At 38.0% G+C, this 16,182-nt stretch overlaps 1 protein-coding gene across 1 annotated transcript in view; it reads left to right on the top strand.

The window, feature by feature from the left end:
- Positions 1-1,776: 1,776 nt before the first annotated feature.
- Positions 1,777-16,182, top strand: part of CHKA (choline kinase alpha) — a gene marked incomplete at its 5' end in the record, with an annotated part of 17,879 nt that continues 3,473 nt past the window's right edge. Inside the window, 7 exons of the mRNA XM_009696100.1 lie at positions 1,777-1,899; positions 8,952-9,005; positions 12,849-12,962; positions 13,571-13,704; positions 13,986-14,090; positions 14,449-14,507; positions 16,080-16,167. Coding sequence (XP_009694402.1) covers positions 1,777-1,899; positions 8,952-9,005; positions 12,849-12,962; positions 13,571-13,704; positions 13,986-14,090; positions 14,449-14,507; positions 16,080-16,167 — 677 coding nt within the window. The remainder of the gene's footprint in view (positions 1,900-8,951; positions 9,006-12,848; positions 12,963-13,570; positions 13,705-13,985; positions 14,091-14,448; positions 14,508-16,079; positions 16,168-16,182) is intronic.

Raw genomic sequence — 16,182 nt, 5'->3', positions numbered from 1 at the left:
AATGTAGTTGGTATAACTAACCCATGTTATGATTGTATCTGAATAGTCTGGCTTTGCTTTTCATTTGATATCCTTTCCATCTGTCTGGTTTTTCTACCTGTTCACCTTCATGGTTCAAAGTTACTTCATACCTCTTGTCTCTAAACATCCTTTTTTGGATGCCTGCCAAGCCACCTGGTTCTCTTCTGTCTTCTTTCTTGAGCATATTGTGCAGCTGCTGTTTTACCCTATTTTCTTGATTTATTTTTTCCTTCTCAGTCGTTGACTTTGTATATGCAGGCCAGCCTTTCTCTGTATCATTTCCCAGTAAATACATGCAGGTCGTCTACTTTTTGGTAGCCTTTTTCTTCAGAAAGTCTTTCTTGCCTTGTAAGACAACCCAGAAAAATATTTGAAAAAGCGTTGAGAGGAGTGTCAGGTTAGGACTAAGAACTGCGTTTTAGCCACTGCATTTTGGATCTGCCGTGGATTCCTGGAATCAAAGCTCACTGCAAGGTAGTATTAAATACTTGTGCTTTGGGTGTTATGAAAACCACATTACTATGTGAAGGAACTCACATGACAGAGGTACTACTACGTAAATTCTGGAGTTAGTGCAGTAAGTTACATAGCATACTACAGGTAAAATTTCTTACTCTTTAAATCTGTGCTACCTCATCCCTTTATTGCTAGCTACTGTATTTGGGTTGTATCTGTTTTTGAAAGTTCTTTTTTTAATGGTAAGACAGACAAGCTTTTTTCGGTACAGCTGATTTGCATTTCTGTTTTGCAAATAAACCAGAAGTTTCAGTACTTTTTCCTCTTACAGTAAAGGAAGAAGTAATAGGGAAAATCTATTGCAGAAGGGAAATTTGGAAAATTACTAATGAACATGTTGATAATGAAGAGGATGCAGAAAGACAATGTGGGTAAAGAAAATGTGGATTGAGTAGACTGATGTTCTTAGTGGGCTACTAGAAATCATGGAGTTTAGCTTCTCTAATCTAGTATCCATCTAGCTGGATAAACCTATATAAAACAAATGCTGTCACATTTTCATGTAAGAACACTGTTGTAAAACAGTAATTACATGAAAAACCAGCATGCTTGTATAACCCCTGAATGATTGAAGCGCAGGACTCCCTAGTTTGTGTCTTACCTGGTAAGATACTGAGGGTGACTTTAGTTTTGACAAATACATGAGCAATGTCTCTAAAATGGAGAACTGCTTTAATTGTAAATTTCAAAATGGAAAGTGAATCCCTAAGAGTGATAGCATAAGTAAGACTTTCATCTGTGATGCTGTAGCACAGGTATGCAGGTTAAACCTTTGTAGCCAGTCACTGTAGCTGCTGTCCCAGTAATACCAGCTCTTACTTCAAACTTGGGTTTTATGCTCACTGCATGGTTTTAAGCTTATTTTGCTGTCTTCTTGCTTCTTTGTGCAATCAAGTATATCTGGCAGGACTCTACCATCACTTTCTAGAAGCCTTGAAAATAATTAACAGAAGCCTACATCTTATCTTGGTTGCCTGTTGCATTTTACATCAGTTTGTTCATAACTTGAGCTGTAATTTGAATCAGTAGATCTTTATGGTGAACTATGCTTTAAGAAGCATGAAGCTGCTGGGTTTTTTTATTGAAACCTTTTATGTTACAAGTTATTTGTACTGTTGGAAAATGGTTTCTCGTGTTAGAGTAGATCAGTTAATCATACTGAAAGGATGATTAGTGTGCCTCTAACTTGTAGAAAATGAAACGTGTATGCTCAGCCAAGTTAGCTGATGAACTCACATTTCTCTTGATAGAGGTGGCCTCAGCAACATGCTGTTTCAGTGCTCGCTACCTGATACCATTGAGACAGTTGCAGATGAACCACGGAAAGTTCTCCTGCGCTTATATGGTGCAATCCTGCAGATGGTGAGTATGGAGAGTGCTATGGGAGTGGGAGGGTTTCTGCAGGTTAATTGTGATATGTTTGGAGATCTTTTTGTGACACACTGCAAGTGTGTGCTGCTTTATCCTTTTGGGAGTGTGTTTTAGTGGTAGTGGGTTAGAGTGCTAGCTTAAAGCAGTTTTCTGTATAGTTATTGTCTAGAACTTACACTCCTTTCTATACAGATCCTGACTGGCGTGTATCAGCTGAAGGCTCATTTGCTGTCCATTTGATCAGTAATGTTTTGTTTACGGTGTTAAGCTTGGATTGTGGTGTTTCAGAAAAGTTATTAAAGTTTGCTTCTGTACAGTATGTAGGACTTTGGCACAACTAGCAAGATTGCAAGAGACCAAACTGCTTAATTTTAATCTTGGTAGCACTTAGGAATCTCAGAGATTAAAGTTGAAGGTTTTGTCAAACTTGTACAGTGCTCAAGCATTTTATTAGATCTCATGGGTAATTGTGTTGCTGGAAAATTTGATCTATAGTGTTAGAAGAAAAATGAAGCACAAACATCAATACCGTACAGCCATCTCATTCCAAAACATGCTGTCCTATAAATGTGTGATATGCCTTGTAGCTGGCATAGAAGCTTAACCAGATGTTTGTCGAACTCTTCTAATGTTACTTTTATTTGGTTAGTAAAAGGTAGAAAGCATTGAAATTTGTCAAACCTTAAGAGAAGTGGTTGACAAATCTGTTTAAAATTGTAAGGTTTAAAATAAAGAATATTTTGTAACTGTGATCTCTTCTAAAGCTTATGGGCGGTTACCATAGGACTGTACAGCAGATCTTCTCTTACCCATCTCTGCTAGACACTTGATTATATTGTAAATAAATAATCATAACATCAGTGTTTAACCTTATGGAAAATTGCAGCTTCATAAAATTACATTTGGATGTTGGCAATTGCTTCTATTTGACTTAGAGGGTCTGGTTTTATTATCCATTAATTTGATATTTTCCAGTACTCAGTCACTTACTTTGAATAACTGATCCAATATCTGCAGGAGATTGACTGTTCCTGAAATATCAGCCCATTCTTCCTGCTTCTGCTGCCTTGACCAAACTTATTATTAAAAATCTTATTGGATACTGTCACTTAACTGGCTTTAAAGTGTTCTTTTGTTATGCTATGTGAGGTATTAACTTTCCCGTGTTAGCAAACTTTACCAGAAATACATAAAAGATTCCAGTGGTTTGAAATAGCATGAAATGCTTGGCTACACCACCATATGTGTGTTGGGAAAGTTAAACTGTTAAACAACAAAAGTGTGTAGAAGTTCATTAATTCAAGCTTAAATAGTCTTTTGTTAAGTTTAAGAGAAACCAAAAGCAAAGTGGAAAAAAAAAATGGTGGCGAGAAACTTTGTTTTCGAAATGACTCCTAAGGTTGATGCTGAGAAATTTTTCCAGAATTATGAATGGCTTTAAGGTGATGATGACTTAATGTGTAGAAGGCTTGAGTAGGAACATGGGCTGTAAAACTGCTGTATTGGTAGAACTTCTGTTGCCCAAAAGCTGTGAAGAAATGTGCCCTTTCCCTTATATTTCAAAGAAAAAGTCAAGTAGACTCTAGAACTTGGTTGCCCTCCTCTTCCTTCAATTTTTTTTAACTTGCCTTTTCTGTGCCCCTGTCCACTGAAGAAATCAAAATAAAATTTTGGGCTCTAAAATCAGAACTAATTTGGTTTGAAAATTGAAAGTGTGTTCATAACTTTCTAACCTTTCTACTCTTGGTGTTGAAGGATCTTTTGAGATGTCTAACTTCCTTTATTTCCGTAGTGGCAGTGAAATGACTGCTTTTGTTGGTGCAGTTCACTAAAGGTTAAGTAAGCAGAGAAAGTCCCAAGGTAAAACTTTCAGATTGCATTGAGGTTCACAATTTTTGTCGACAAACATTTGTCTCTTCCAGCCCCTCTACCTTAAATGCGAGTTAAAATATAAGCAAACTGTTTTATTGGGGTATTTTGAAAACCTCACTTAGGATTCTTATGAATTTCTGGGTGGCATAGGCAGAATCTTATGCCAAGCCTGTTAAGAGGGAATAATTTTATGTTTTTCAGTAATGTTGCTTAAGTTTAAAGCCCTATAGAAATTAAGGGACACTGCTTAAGTAAGTTGAGTTTTGAGACCTTATGCTAAAATTGCAGCTTGATTCTCAATGACTTAATTGTAACTGCCACTGGGTATTAGTAGTTACCACTTGTTTGTTTGAGCTTTTGTAGCATGTTTTAACTCTTGTCCATTTTACTTTCTGTTGAAATTGGAGCACAAAACAGTGATAATACCAGTTCTTCTTATTCCTTTACTGTAAATAGATTTATAGCAATCTGCACCAAATTGTTGTACATACAGAAGACAAGTTTAAGTTAAAATTTTGGACAGAAGTGAAAAATAGATACCTCATACTAACTTAAGAATGAATGATACTGGCACCATAATTCTTTGAGCCACCTTTTAAAGGAACCTTTTTTGCAGTTTGAAAATAGCCCCAGTTTGCTTATTATGAATCTTGGAAGACACAAATGTCAGTACATGAAACTCATCCAATATAAACCATGCCAGTTGGCTAAAGCTGCCACACAGGGAAGGCTTTGTGCCTTCCTCTGTCATAGCTGATATGTTTAAACCAATTTTTTTTGTGTGCATGACTGTTTGGGGGGGAGTTGGGGGGAGATGAACGGAGCTGGCTCGACCATTCCTATGAATGGTCGCACTGGCATGGATATTTAAAAAATCAAGGACTTCTCTTGAGTATATCCTTGAGTGGAACTTTAAGACAAGTATTTGTGCTTGTGAGAGGTTAAAGTACTAACCACATTAAAACTCAAATGTTTGAGGCACAATGCAGATATGTTCTACATTGAAAAAAGGGAAATGTCTTACTCTGCTTCACTTATTCTTGCTCAATTTAAAGGGGAGCATTGAAAGTAAAACTTCCTCATGACAAAATGTCTTTAACTGTTGATTATATCAGTATTAAAATAACTGAAACAAAGATTCACCAACAATATGCCATTCGATGTCTGGACTTTAAGATTGGATTTCATATGCAGATCACTGTAGTGTTTCTACTTAAATTCAGAACAACCAAAACTTGCCACGTCTTAGAAATGCTGGTAGGATTTCAACAAAAGATAGCATCAACAAAAACAACTCAAATTAAGGTGAATTTCTTTGAATTTTCTTCTTTGAAGAATCCCCAAGGTAACTTGGGGATTGATTCCCATTCTTTTACACATGTCAAAAGAACCTTGAACTACTCTGATTCACTGGGGCTCTGTTACTTTGCAACAGCCAAAACAATGTTCTATATAAATGAGGAAAACCAAACCAGTATACCTAATGTTCCTCTCTGGTCTCTCAATTTCTATGTGAGCAGACGCAAAATAAGTATAAATGGTTGCCACAGTTCTGTGGTAAATCTTTTTCCATACCTGCCTTGCTGCCTTTTATTTTTTGTAACTAAATAAAATGCAGACTGCTGTGTAACTGTAATTATCAACGTCTTCTGTGGTTGTTGGTGTCCATGTCTGTTTGTAGCATGGAGTAACTACAAATCCCTGGCACTGGCAGACGGCTTGAAAGAAACCAAGCACCTCTTACGGGGATATATTTGTGTTGGGTGGAGTTAAGGGTATTCTGGGGGTAATGTACCACTTTAGTTGTATATGCATGTGTTCTCTGCTGCAGGCTTGCCCATGCGATCGTGCCTAGAGCACTCTGGTTTCCAGGTGACAGACACGATTCACGGTATAGTATGAGATCTCTGAAGTTGGAGCATTCTCTACAGCTTTCATTTTCTTTAGTACTGGATTTCATTGTTTAAAATTAAGGCTTAAGTAGCACCAGCTACTGTCTGTGCATCTGAATGTTTACAGCAATAACAAAGTACTTGCCCCTTCCTTTCCTCTGCTCCCTCATAACAGAATGGTAACTTGAAATGAAGAGGATTAGAGATGTCTTGGTGGCTTTTGTAGGACTTGAACTGGGAGTTATTCTTCACATGCTATGTTCTAGGACTTCAGCAAATTAGTATCAGTTCCTTCAGGTCTGGCAGGGATCAGCGGTCAACGGCAGATTCTTAGAAGCAGAAATAGTTGTTGCTGAATCGAAAACTCTGTTCCCATACCCTGAAGTTCAAAACAATGTCTTCTAACAGCTTCTAGGATTACGTTTCACCTGCATAGGTTGCATAGGACCTCTCAGGCAGGTCCTTGTAGTGTTGTAATTCCTTGGGGTTTGAATTCCTAGGGATTTGTCTAAACCAAAGTATTGCAGTATTTTGAAGTCTTGAAAACTACTAAAGCTGAGTAAACTCAGAAAAATTGAGTTATAATGTCAGATTTAAATTTGTGGGCAGAGCTAAGGGTTATTTTGGGGGGTAGGGGTGGGAGTGGAAGTTGCAAGTTCCTCCTCTAGACAGAATTCTCCTGCCAAGGATAATTTGGGATTTTTGATACAGCACTCATCTTTCAGCTACAAGAGGAATAAATTTGGGGTGTTAGGGAGAAGACAATGAACTCCTCAATTTTCTGTGTCAAACTGCCGGATACATAAACACTGTCTGGTCATCTTTTGATCACAGATCAGATAATGTGGCATATCTCACATTCAAGGACTTTCGTCTTGTACCTGAAGCTTCCTGCCTTAAAATCAATTTACATGATCACAAAGTAGACTCTATAACAACTTTTGTTGTCTCTCTGCATATAGCTGTCCTCCCTTACTAAAATTGTAGTGAGTTTTCTTAGTCTGCTTCGAGAATAAACCTTCCCACAATAAAAGAAGCACTGAACAAATATTTAAAGAAATCTTAAAGATGTAGAACACGTGTCCATTTCCAGTTAATATTTCCATAGAGAGAGTGATTAAAAACCTCCAGCTGTTGAAGTAAAAGCTGTTGAAGTAAGCTGTTGAAAAAACTGGGTATAAGTTGGAGTGAGCTATTAGAGTTTATGGAAAAACTGGTTTTGATTGGTTTAGCCAAGAACACATGAGCTACATAAGTAGATCAAATACCTCATGGTATGAGATGTTTCACTTTGAACCGCTGTTCTTGTAGGTGATTGTGCAGTCAGAAAACAATCAAATCCTACCACTTTAACATCTATTAAACTCTTAAACTTCTGTTATGTAAAATTGCATCCTGCCTACTTCATTCTCCTTGACCACTTGTAGTGGAGACTTTCCTAATTCTAGGCTGAGTACATGGCCACTTGAGAAGACTGATCCTCTCCAAGCTCCCATTCATATTTGCAAGTTATTTACAAATGACTTTGTATTCATTCTCCTCTGGACACTAATGCTCCGTGCTGAGGGAACAGAAAAGAGGAAGGGGATGCCGCAGAAGTCTCCTTTTCTGATGACTCTGCAGTACACATCCCGAACTGTCTCTTTCTAATGGCACAGTAAGCTGCCATTAGGCTATCTCCAACACTAATTTGAGGTGGACTCTTAGAACTGGCTAGCTCTTTATACAGTATGACTTCGGGAAAGTGGATGCCAGTTGAGGTTCTAGGGAAAAGCCTTATCTGCTTACCTTCTGATGAACTGAACCATTCTGAGAGCACCATTAATCAGGAAAGACTCCTGGATGGTGAGTAACTTTCTGACTGTTCAAGAAAAATCTGTAAGATGCAAGAGTGGTATTGATGTAGGACATGCTTGTTCAGAGAAGCCCTCTGTAAATGACTTTGATACTATTGAGTAGTTAAGCATTTAGCTGTAGTGAGTATGTTTTGGCTTTATTAATTTCCTTGAAAGGAATATAAACTACTAGTAGTTTTCATATTGTCTTGTTTTAAACTTATGCTAGTGGAATGGGAAATACTTGCTGAAAGAGTATTGATCCATGTTAACTATACTTCTTCTATAGCTTCTGAAATCCTGTAACTGCATAGCTTGTGTAAGTCATTAGCTTGTTGTATTGTACTTAAGGCAGCTGGTGTTGCTTAACTGTATTCCATTAAGTTCGTATTTCCACCCTTGTGTTGGACATGTTAGAGCTTTGGCACAGAAAGGTACGCACATGGTTCTGTGAATTAAATGGTTTTTGTTGAGAAGGTGGAGATGGAGGCTACCTTTATGGGCCTCTAAAGCTAGGCTGGTTTAAACAGTCAACGGTGGAATTGCAACATAAATAGCAGCCACAAACTGTCGCTAATTCTAAGCAAATATTTGCTTTCTCTTCTCCTTACCTTCAAGCCCTATAAAGGACCAGATTTTTATTACATCTTGCATTTTAAATGTGCAGCTCTATTAAAAGCATGTGCCATTGAGGGTTTAGTTGCTGAGGGTATGGTCTGATACTCTGAAACTGCTTTATAATGACTGTTAACAACCCTAGCACAATACATTATGCATGGAATTCGTTAAAGTTTTGCTAGTATACTGTAGTTCTTACTGAGACATCTTTAGCTTACATGGGCAGTTCACTTGAAGCAAAATCTTGAATTTGCACGGCCAGTGGTACGTTGTACATATAGCCTGGACAGCAGACTGTAAATAAAGAAATTCTAGTGAGAAGAAATTTGGAAAAACAAGGTAATAGAAAAAAGCAAGTGCTTTGTAAGCTTCATAACATGTCTTTTCTAATAGTCCTCCTAAGGCTTTTATGTAATCTCTGTAACATGTCTCAAGTGCTTTAGCTGCAAGAAGTATATCATCCCAGATGTCATGCAGAGGGACTTAATTTTCTCTTAATTAAAAATGTTCCTCTAAGCTTACACATTGAAAGCTTGTTTTGAAATACTGGGAAACAATAAAAACGTACCTGAAAAATCAACTCTTAGGCTATTTACTGGAGTGGCTTGGTCTCAGTGGCACATCCTTTTGAAAGTTCTTGGAATTGTTGAAATAGTGTGGTGGTCAGAGGTCAGATGGATACTAGTGCTGTAGCTGTCACAGGTCAAGACAGTGTTGAGACATCTAGTTAATTGTAGCTGGCACTTCTACTCCCTTTGTTCTGGTGGTTGCAGGTTAATCATGTTAAATTTCATCTTCTCATTGTGTTTGCTTTTCTCATTCGTAGAGGTCCTGTAATAAAGGAGAATCTGTGCAGTCTCAGAAGGAAAATGACTTGCAAGTGAGTAATTAAATTTGCTTCTTTCACAGAATTTTATAGATGATAGAGAAATGTGGTGATCCTGCTTGTTCTAAACCAGTAGTTACTCCTCCTGGTGTCTGGGCCATGTTTCTAGAAACTGTGAACAATAATGAAGAAATCTATTTGTTTATAGAAGCAACATTTTAATGTGAGGGTCTGTACATAGTTTGGAAAGACTTAGGCATTCCACGTTAACCAGAAACACCGCCCCCGCCAAATTGTACCCTTAATAGTTTCTTGCTGCTTCTAACGCTGGTATCAGTACCGCTGTTTCTAATACTGGGCTCATCTTTCTTTAGCAGAAGATCAGTGGTCTGCTTTACCTAATCTCTAGTTTGTAATGCGTTGATGAACTCTTCTGAGGAAAGTATGTAGAGCTGGAGATGACTTGCTCTTGAACACAAAGTGTTTCTGATTAGCATTGTGCTTAGATCATCTGTGTTCTGCAAACTTTAAAGTTCTTGTATTTGGAACTATTTCTGCTCAAGCAGCATAATGTTCAGCTGAGTGTAATTTTTCATAAAGTCATCTGAACAGAATTTGGTGATTTAGATGAGTATTTTTTTCAGTAAGGGATAACATTGCGGCGTGCTAGCCAGATGCTTTGCTTGTTACATACTATCATTTTTCAGCTCTGTAATGGTTTTGGCAGTGATTAGGGAGAAGTACATTTTACTTGTTTGGTAAGTGCTGCTTTTTTCCCCTTGTATTTTCTGCCTTCTGGGAATGCCATCTGAAACAGTTCAAGCATTTGGGTTTTTTTCTAGTGAGTTGAAATTGGTCTTAAAATTCTTGTTTTTGAATTACTGCTTTTGAAGTTTTGTTGAACTTTCAGTTAAGTTTACTGGAACAGCTTCAGTCAGTTGAACCAAGACTGAACTGAGGAACATGCTGGTTTGATTCCTTGGTTTTATTCAGAGATGAAAAATGGAGGTGGCTTGATTTCTCCCCTGCCCCAATCCAGTAAAAAAAAATGTTCCTAAAGTTATAAAAGAAAACAAAAATCCAAACAAGCCCCACCCTGGTGCCAGCAGCTAATAAAAGTTTTGCGGTACAGGAAGCAAGGCTTTGAACTTCAGAACTGTCTTCACTTGTTACCTGAAAATAGTGATTCTGTGCTGGTAGGTTATTATTTTCTGCTCTTAATCTCATAGTGCTGGAACTTCAGTGTTGGATTGTCCTCAAGAATTCCTATCAGGATGGATTTGTTAATTTTCCTGAGTCTAGGTAAAGAGTGTAGATTGGTTTGAACAGAGGAGTTAATGTCATGCTTTGGAGAGAAGAAAAACCTCTGAGTAATCCCAGAATGCTCTGGATCACTAGCAAAAGCATTGTAGCTGTTCTGAGCTGCCAGGTGTTTGACAGCTGTGGCTAGAGATAGGGTAGTCTTCTGTCAGCTTGTAAGATCTTTTGACAGGGATTATCTAACTTTTACATTGGTTTTGCTATAGCTGGGAGTAATTTTTCTCAAGATATTACTCTTCCATGTATTTTATAGTGAGTGTTTTGTTGAAGGAAGAATAAAGCAGAAGCTTCAGTTTTAACCGAAGTATAGAAAGGCTTTTAATCTCTCCTTGCCTGAATGGGAGATGTGTACTGGGAAAGCCTTTTGACTGGAGAGATAGATACCTGGATTTGCTCAGTGTCCATATGAAGTAAGCTGTAGAATTTTCTAATGTCCTTTAGTAGTCTCTTTCCACACCTATACTTGATGGTAATGTATGGAGTGGAGACTTGGTAAAAGATCCTTTAGGTATTATAAAGGAGAAGCCTTTGTGCCTGAGATACATAGATGGTATTTCATTGGGCTTATTCTCAAGTGACCATTCTCTTACAGTACAGGACATTCTTGTGGTGCTCTCGACTTTTTTGTCTTTTAAGAGTCAGGCACCAGAGCATTCAGACTTGAATGTTCTTATACTGCTGCTTTTAGATAATGCTTGCCTGTACATTTTAATCTTGAAGCAGATCTTTCACGGACAGATGTGGCCATCCTTGTTAATGCTGCTGGCACAGTCTACAAACTTGCAATTGTGTAGTTGTGGATTTTCTGAAGGTTCTAAATTTTTAAGTATGTTGTAAAGGACTAGGGCTAGGCAGACATGTGGCAGAAGTAACCTAGAAGTGCATTGTTGAGTAATTGGAAATTTGGCTCTCTTGGTTGTCACTTTGGGTGCATTAAGGGACATCTTAATGAGGAACATTTGTTTAGCAGTTGCTGTTAATCAAGTATGATGAGTTGATTTTTCCAGTAAGATGTGAAAACAAGGAACTGACATCTTAATGGGAACAGCCAACAGGATTGCTGTAAATAGACTTGTAAAACACGTTGGTATTGTACCAGGCTCAGACAGATTCAATATCGGCTAATAATGGAGTAGGCATTCAGTAACCTAAATCTAACTTGCTTTTTGGTGCTTGGCATTAGACTTTAGAACTGAACTGGAAAGTTTCGATCTGTGCTGGTGAGGGCATGTGAAATGATTAAAAGTAAATATTTTTGGTACATTAGTTCTGCTTTGAGGAGTTGAGATGGAAAAACAGTGGAGGACATGGATGCAGTACATTCATATGCAAATCATCTTAAACTCTCTATTGATATTCTTGTCTCTTTTACTTTTTATTCAAGTTAACACTTCAGAACATAGTTACATGAGTCTTTCCTACACTTCAGTTTCTTGAAGATGCCAGAATAATGAGGTGTGGGCCAGTAATAAAAATAACTTATCAACAGAACTGCCTGAAGAGTACTGAAGAGTAAGTGTGGAATTTGTATGGAAAGAGTTATTTACTGTCTGAAACTGCAGTGACTACAGTAACGCAAAAGGCTCTGTAGTCCAAAATATCTGAGAGCTTTCTTAATTTTGTGCTCTTAATTCTCCTGTTTTCAAGTATCATGGGCCAGACTTTGAGATTAGTTGCTCAAAAGTAGGCAGAGGCTCAGCAGACCTCTAGGATTTGAGTACAGCTGGATTCTGGTTAGCATAGGTGCTAGGAGCAGTGATTTATACTGTAGCTTCTGTGTCTATTTACAGCTAATCTTACTCATTAAGAAAGCTATACTTCAGTGCTTTTTAACTGTATTTTTTAGATGTATTTAATATTTCTATTAATTTTTAAACATTCATATTAAAAAGCTGCCTGCTTGTGATCGTTATGGACTGAGTTTATTGATGTAAGGAAAACCTTGAAGAAAAGTTACTGAAACTTGAGGTCTGTTTGGAGGTAGAAAAGGAAGAATGTTTATTCACGCACACATGCTCCTTAGCATGAATTTAAATTATTCTCTCTTTAAAAAGAGGGAAGACCTAAAATGTGCTTAACGGAAACAAACCCTAAGTCATTCTTCTAAATGAAAAATTGGTTAGTTCAGTCATTCACTTCATTCACTTGAATAGTTAGTGTTCTTCTGTGAGGCAGTATTCCAAAGTGTGTTAAAATAGCCAAGCATAATATTTATAGTTCCTGTGCTGTGCTTCAGTAGGAAACTCCTTCAGGAAATGAATTTGCAGAGTTCCCACAGGTTAGGGAGGAGTGGGTGTTTTGGTTTTTGCATAGCTTTCCTTTGACCTGGCCCACCAAAGATACCTGTTAAGTAATACAGATTTTTCTTCCCCAGCTTTGAACTTGAAAGCAAAATATTTGTATTGTTCTCATGCTAACTATGAGTTGTTATTACTCAACATTTTACTAACCAAAGTTTCTTGAGTCTTCTTTTTGAAGCTAACCCTAAAATTTCTCACTTTGTAGCAGCTTAGCTATTGTATACACCTAAGTTCATTTCTGTGTGAGCACCAACTGATGCTTTAATTTTTTTTGTAGGGGGCAGAAGCCATGGTTCTGGAAAGCGTTATGTTTGCCATTCTTGCAGAGAGAGCTCTTGGCCCAAAGCTGTATGGAATATTTCCACAAGGACGACTGGAGGAATTCATTCCTGTAAGTCCTGTTCATGATTAGTTAGTGGGCTGCTGGGAGCTCTTTTAATTGATCATGACAAGAAGGTCTCTGGACTGCCCAGAAAAGCAGGGATGTGGGAATGGAATACTTGGCAGCCTGTAATAATTGCTAACTGTAATTTGATACAGTTAGAGTGGGTGTTGGAGAGCCCAATTATAGCTCTTGCCAGGGAGAGATATCTAAAAACTCTTCAGCTGTAGCAGAGACAAATAAATGAAGATAAAAAGCCTGTTAGATACCAAACATAGCATTGCAAGCTATAGAGTAACACTTCCCTCAACAGCGATGAGAGCAGATGCTTTTGATGTTCTTAAATATTTGTAACCAGTCTTCTTTGAAGATATTCTTAGCGTGAGATGTGACTTTCCCCAGGTCTTGATCTGGAAGAGAATTGAGTGAGCTAGGCTGGCTAACTCATCTTTTCCAAAGACAGCAATTTTGTAAGTTCATTCGGGATGAAAGAAGTCTATTGCTTGAGTACTATGCTAGTATTTTATACTATAATGTATAGAGACTAATGCTAGTGTTTGGAATTAATCACACTTTTGTAATTAACTGTATTTTAAGAATACTTTCTTTTATTACAGAGCAGGAAACTGAGTACTGAAGAACTAAGCTTACCTGACATATCTGCTGAAATAGCTGAAAAGATGGCTAGATTTCATGGCCTGAAAATGCCATTTAATAAAGAACCTAAGTGGCTTTTTGGAACAATGGAAAAGTAAGTTATGCAGTACTTTTAAGTACGGGAAAAAGGTGACCTGTTGTTATTTTGATAAGCAGCTCATTCTTCCTGAATGCCTGAGAGCACAAGCTCTCACTGTACCCAGAAACTGTTTCATTGTTACTTGAGGACCTTCAATTACCTTGAAGAATAGTAACATTTTTTCAGTAACTCTTTTTTTTAAACTTTCTTGATTTTAGTTTAAATGATATCTTAGTATGGGAAGACTAATACGCTTATTGTCACAAATGCTGTACTGTTATCTCTATTTTTAACAGATATCTGAATCAAGTGCTGAGGATTAAATTTACCAGAGAATCCAAAACTAGAAAACTGAACAAACTCCTCAGTTACAATCTACCACAGGAAATGAAAAATCTAAGGTAGGCTTATTTTGTCTACCAGTATCTTTTAATTTGCACAGTTTCATTATGAATTTCTATACTTGTTCAACACATTATACAGTATAATACCCTATATCCATTTTACTTTACAAGTTGATGATTTTTTTTGGTTCTGTCTCATACGACTGCAAATTGATACGATCAATTGCTGATCTGACTTGCTGATCAGTGAAGTCCAACTTTATTGTCCTGATCCTGAGCTCCTAATTGTGAAAATAGGGTCTTGCTAGAAAGGAATAGCACTTCAAATTCTTATAATAAAATCCAATCTTTACTTAGACGTGGAACTGAACGTAGTGATTTGTTACTTACAAGATCCTATATTGCTGTTTTCTAGAACTATGCTTGAAGCTACTTCGTCACCAGTTGTATTTTGCCACAATGACTGTCAAGAAGGTAAGCTGCTCATATTTCATGACCTTGTTCAATGATGCAGTATTAAGCATTTTCTGGCCACTTATTTGCTTTGGGAGGTAATCACGTGCATTCCCAGTGTGCAGTGGTTGCGAAGGAAAGTGTACTGGCTTCAGCAACCCTTCAGGCTAATTAAGAGAACGTCCAGTGTCATAACTGGATTAAGCCAAGCATGTACACATGATCTGTTAATACAGGTCAGTTAATGATGGGAGCCCTGGGTGTTTTCTGTTAAGACCGTACCTTTCTTAGCTATCTGCAATATAGATGATCAGGGGAGGATATACTTTAGTCCTTTTAAAAGAAAGATGCTGGAAAAGCACAGTGAATGGTGAAAATGGAGGTTTAGGGTATTTTGACTCTGCTTGTACTGGTAAGAAACATCAGGAAAACCATATCCACCTTTTTTCAGTGCTCTGTCTCTGGGAGTCATGGAGGGAATAACCATTTTTGAGTCACTGCTCTAAAGAGATGAAAAAGAGGCAGGGCTGAAGGTGTTGAGTATGCTGTGTTTGTGCCCCCCTGTCACCTGTACAGTCGGTAAACTGGGCTGAACTGGAAGGGTGCTATACTGGCACCATACACAGGGCTGTTTTGTTCTTGGGAGTCCCCCCCTTGTTAGCTAAGGCTGAGGAATTGGCCTGGAAGAGGATTGCCCTGCAAGACAGGCAGCACAAGGGGGAAAAGCCAGTGATCTGAAATCTGAAGAGCTAGCTCAGTAGTGATGGAGTTCAAGGTCTCGTTGCTGGTGTGGCAAGGTGCAGTACAGGAGGAGTCAGAGCGTGATAGGGCTGGGGCAAGCTTTGGAACCTAAATTTCTGAGGCGGGGATGGGAGGGTGTGAAATACTGTGCTCGTTCTATTGGTGCAAGGTTATGGTGTAGAGAACAGATGGACCTGTGGAGAGGGGACAAACTGTTGTAGAAATTGAAATGATTCTAAATTTATTGACTAGTTGCCACTTGACAGAGGCAGACTTGATATCTTTCAGATGAATTATAGTGACAAAGTGAATTGAAAGACAGATAAAGCAATCTCCCTGTTACAAAGGAAAAGAATGAGCTTTTCTATAGGTACTAGCTGCGCCACGTATTCTAATAGCAAAGTGATCAGTCAGTAGCTTTCAGGCTGCTGAAAAGCAATTCCTGTCCCCAGTGTTGTGTGATCGATGATAGTGCTATGCAGGTACGAGAGATGCTGCATAATTTAGATCTCAAGCTGTGGAAAGAAACAGTTCAGCAAGGGCTGCTAAGGCTGACCTGAGTTAGCTGCAAGCTAAACGCTGGAGAAGCAGGACCCTTGGGAGAGCAAATCTACCTCTGCCTGTACAGAGGAAAACTTTCTTGCTTTCAGCTTTAGAAGGTTTATAGTATATATCTCAACTTTCAGTGAGCTGGTAGACAGCCAGTGCAACTTGGCTTTTCCTGTCATTCTTCTGCGTAGATGTAAGGGATAACTGGGATTATCTGAACAATGTTTCTTAAGATACGTTATTGCTTTTCTCTAATTTTCCTGGGACTTTATTGAATATGCTGTATTATCTTAAAATTTTCAGGTAACATCTTGCTTCTGGAAGGCAGAGAGAATTCAGAAAACCAAAAGCTGATGCTCATTGACTTTGAATACAGCAGCTATAATTACCGGTAAATCACTTTTTT

Source organism: Cariama cristata, unplaced genomic scaffold, assembly GCF_000690535.1.
Source record: "Cariama cristata isolate BGI_N322 unplaced genomic scaffold, ASM69053v1 scaffold19052, whole genome shotgun sequence".
NCBI lineage: Eukaryota > Metazoa > Chordata > Aves > Cariamiformes > Cariamidae > Cariama > Cariama cristata.
The sequence above is the reverse complement of the archived record's forward strand: the minus strand, read 5'-3'. Positions and strand labels throughout refer to the sequence as shown.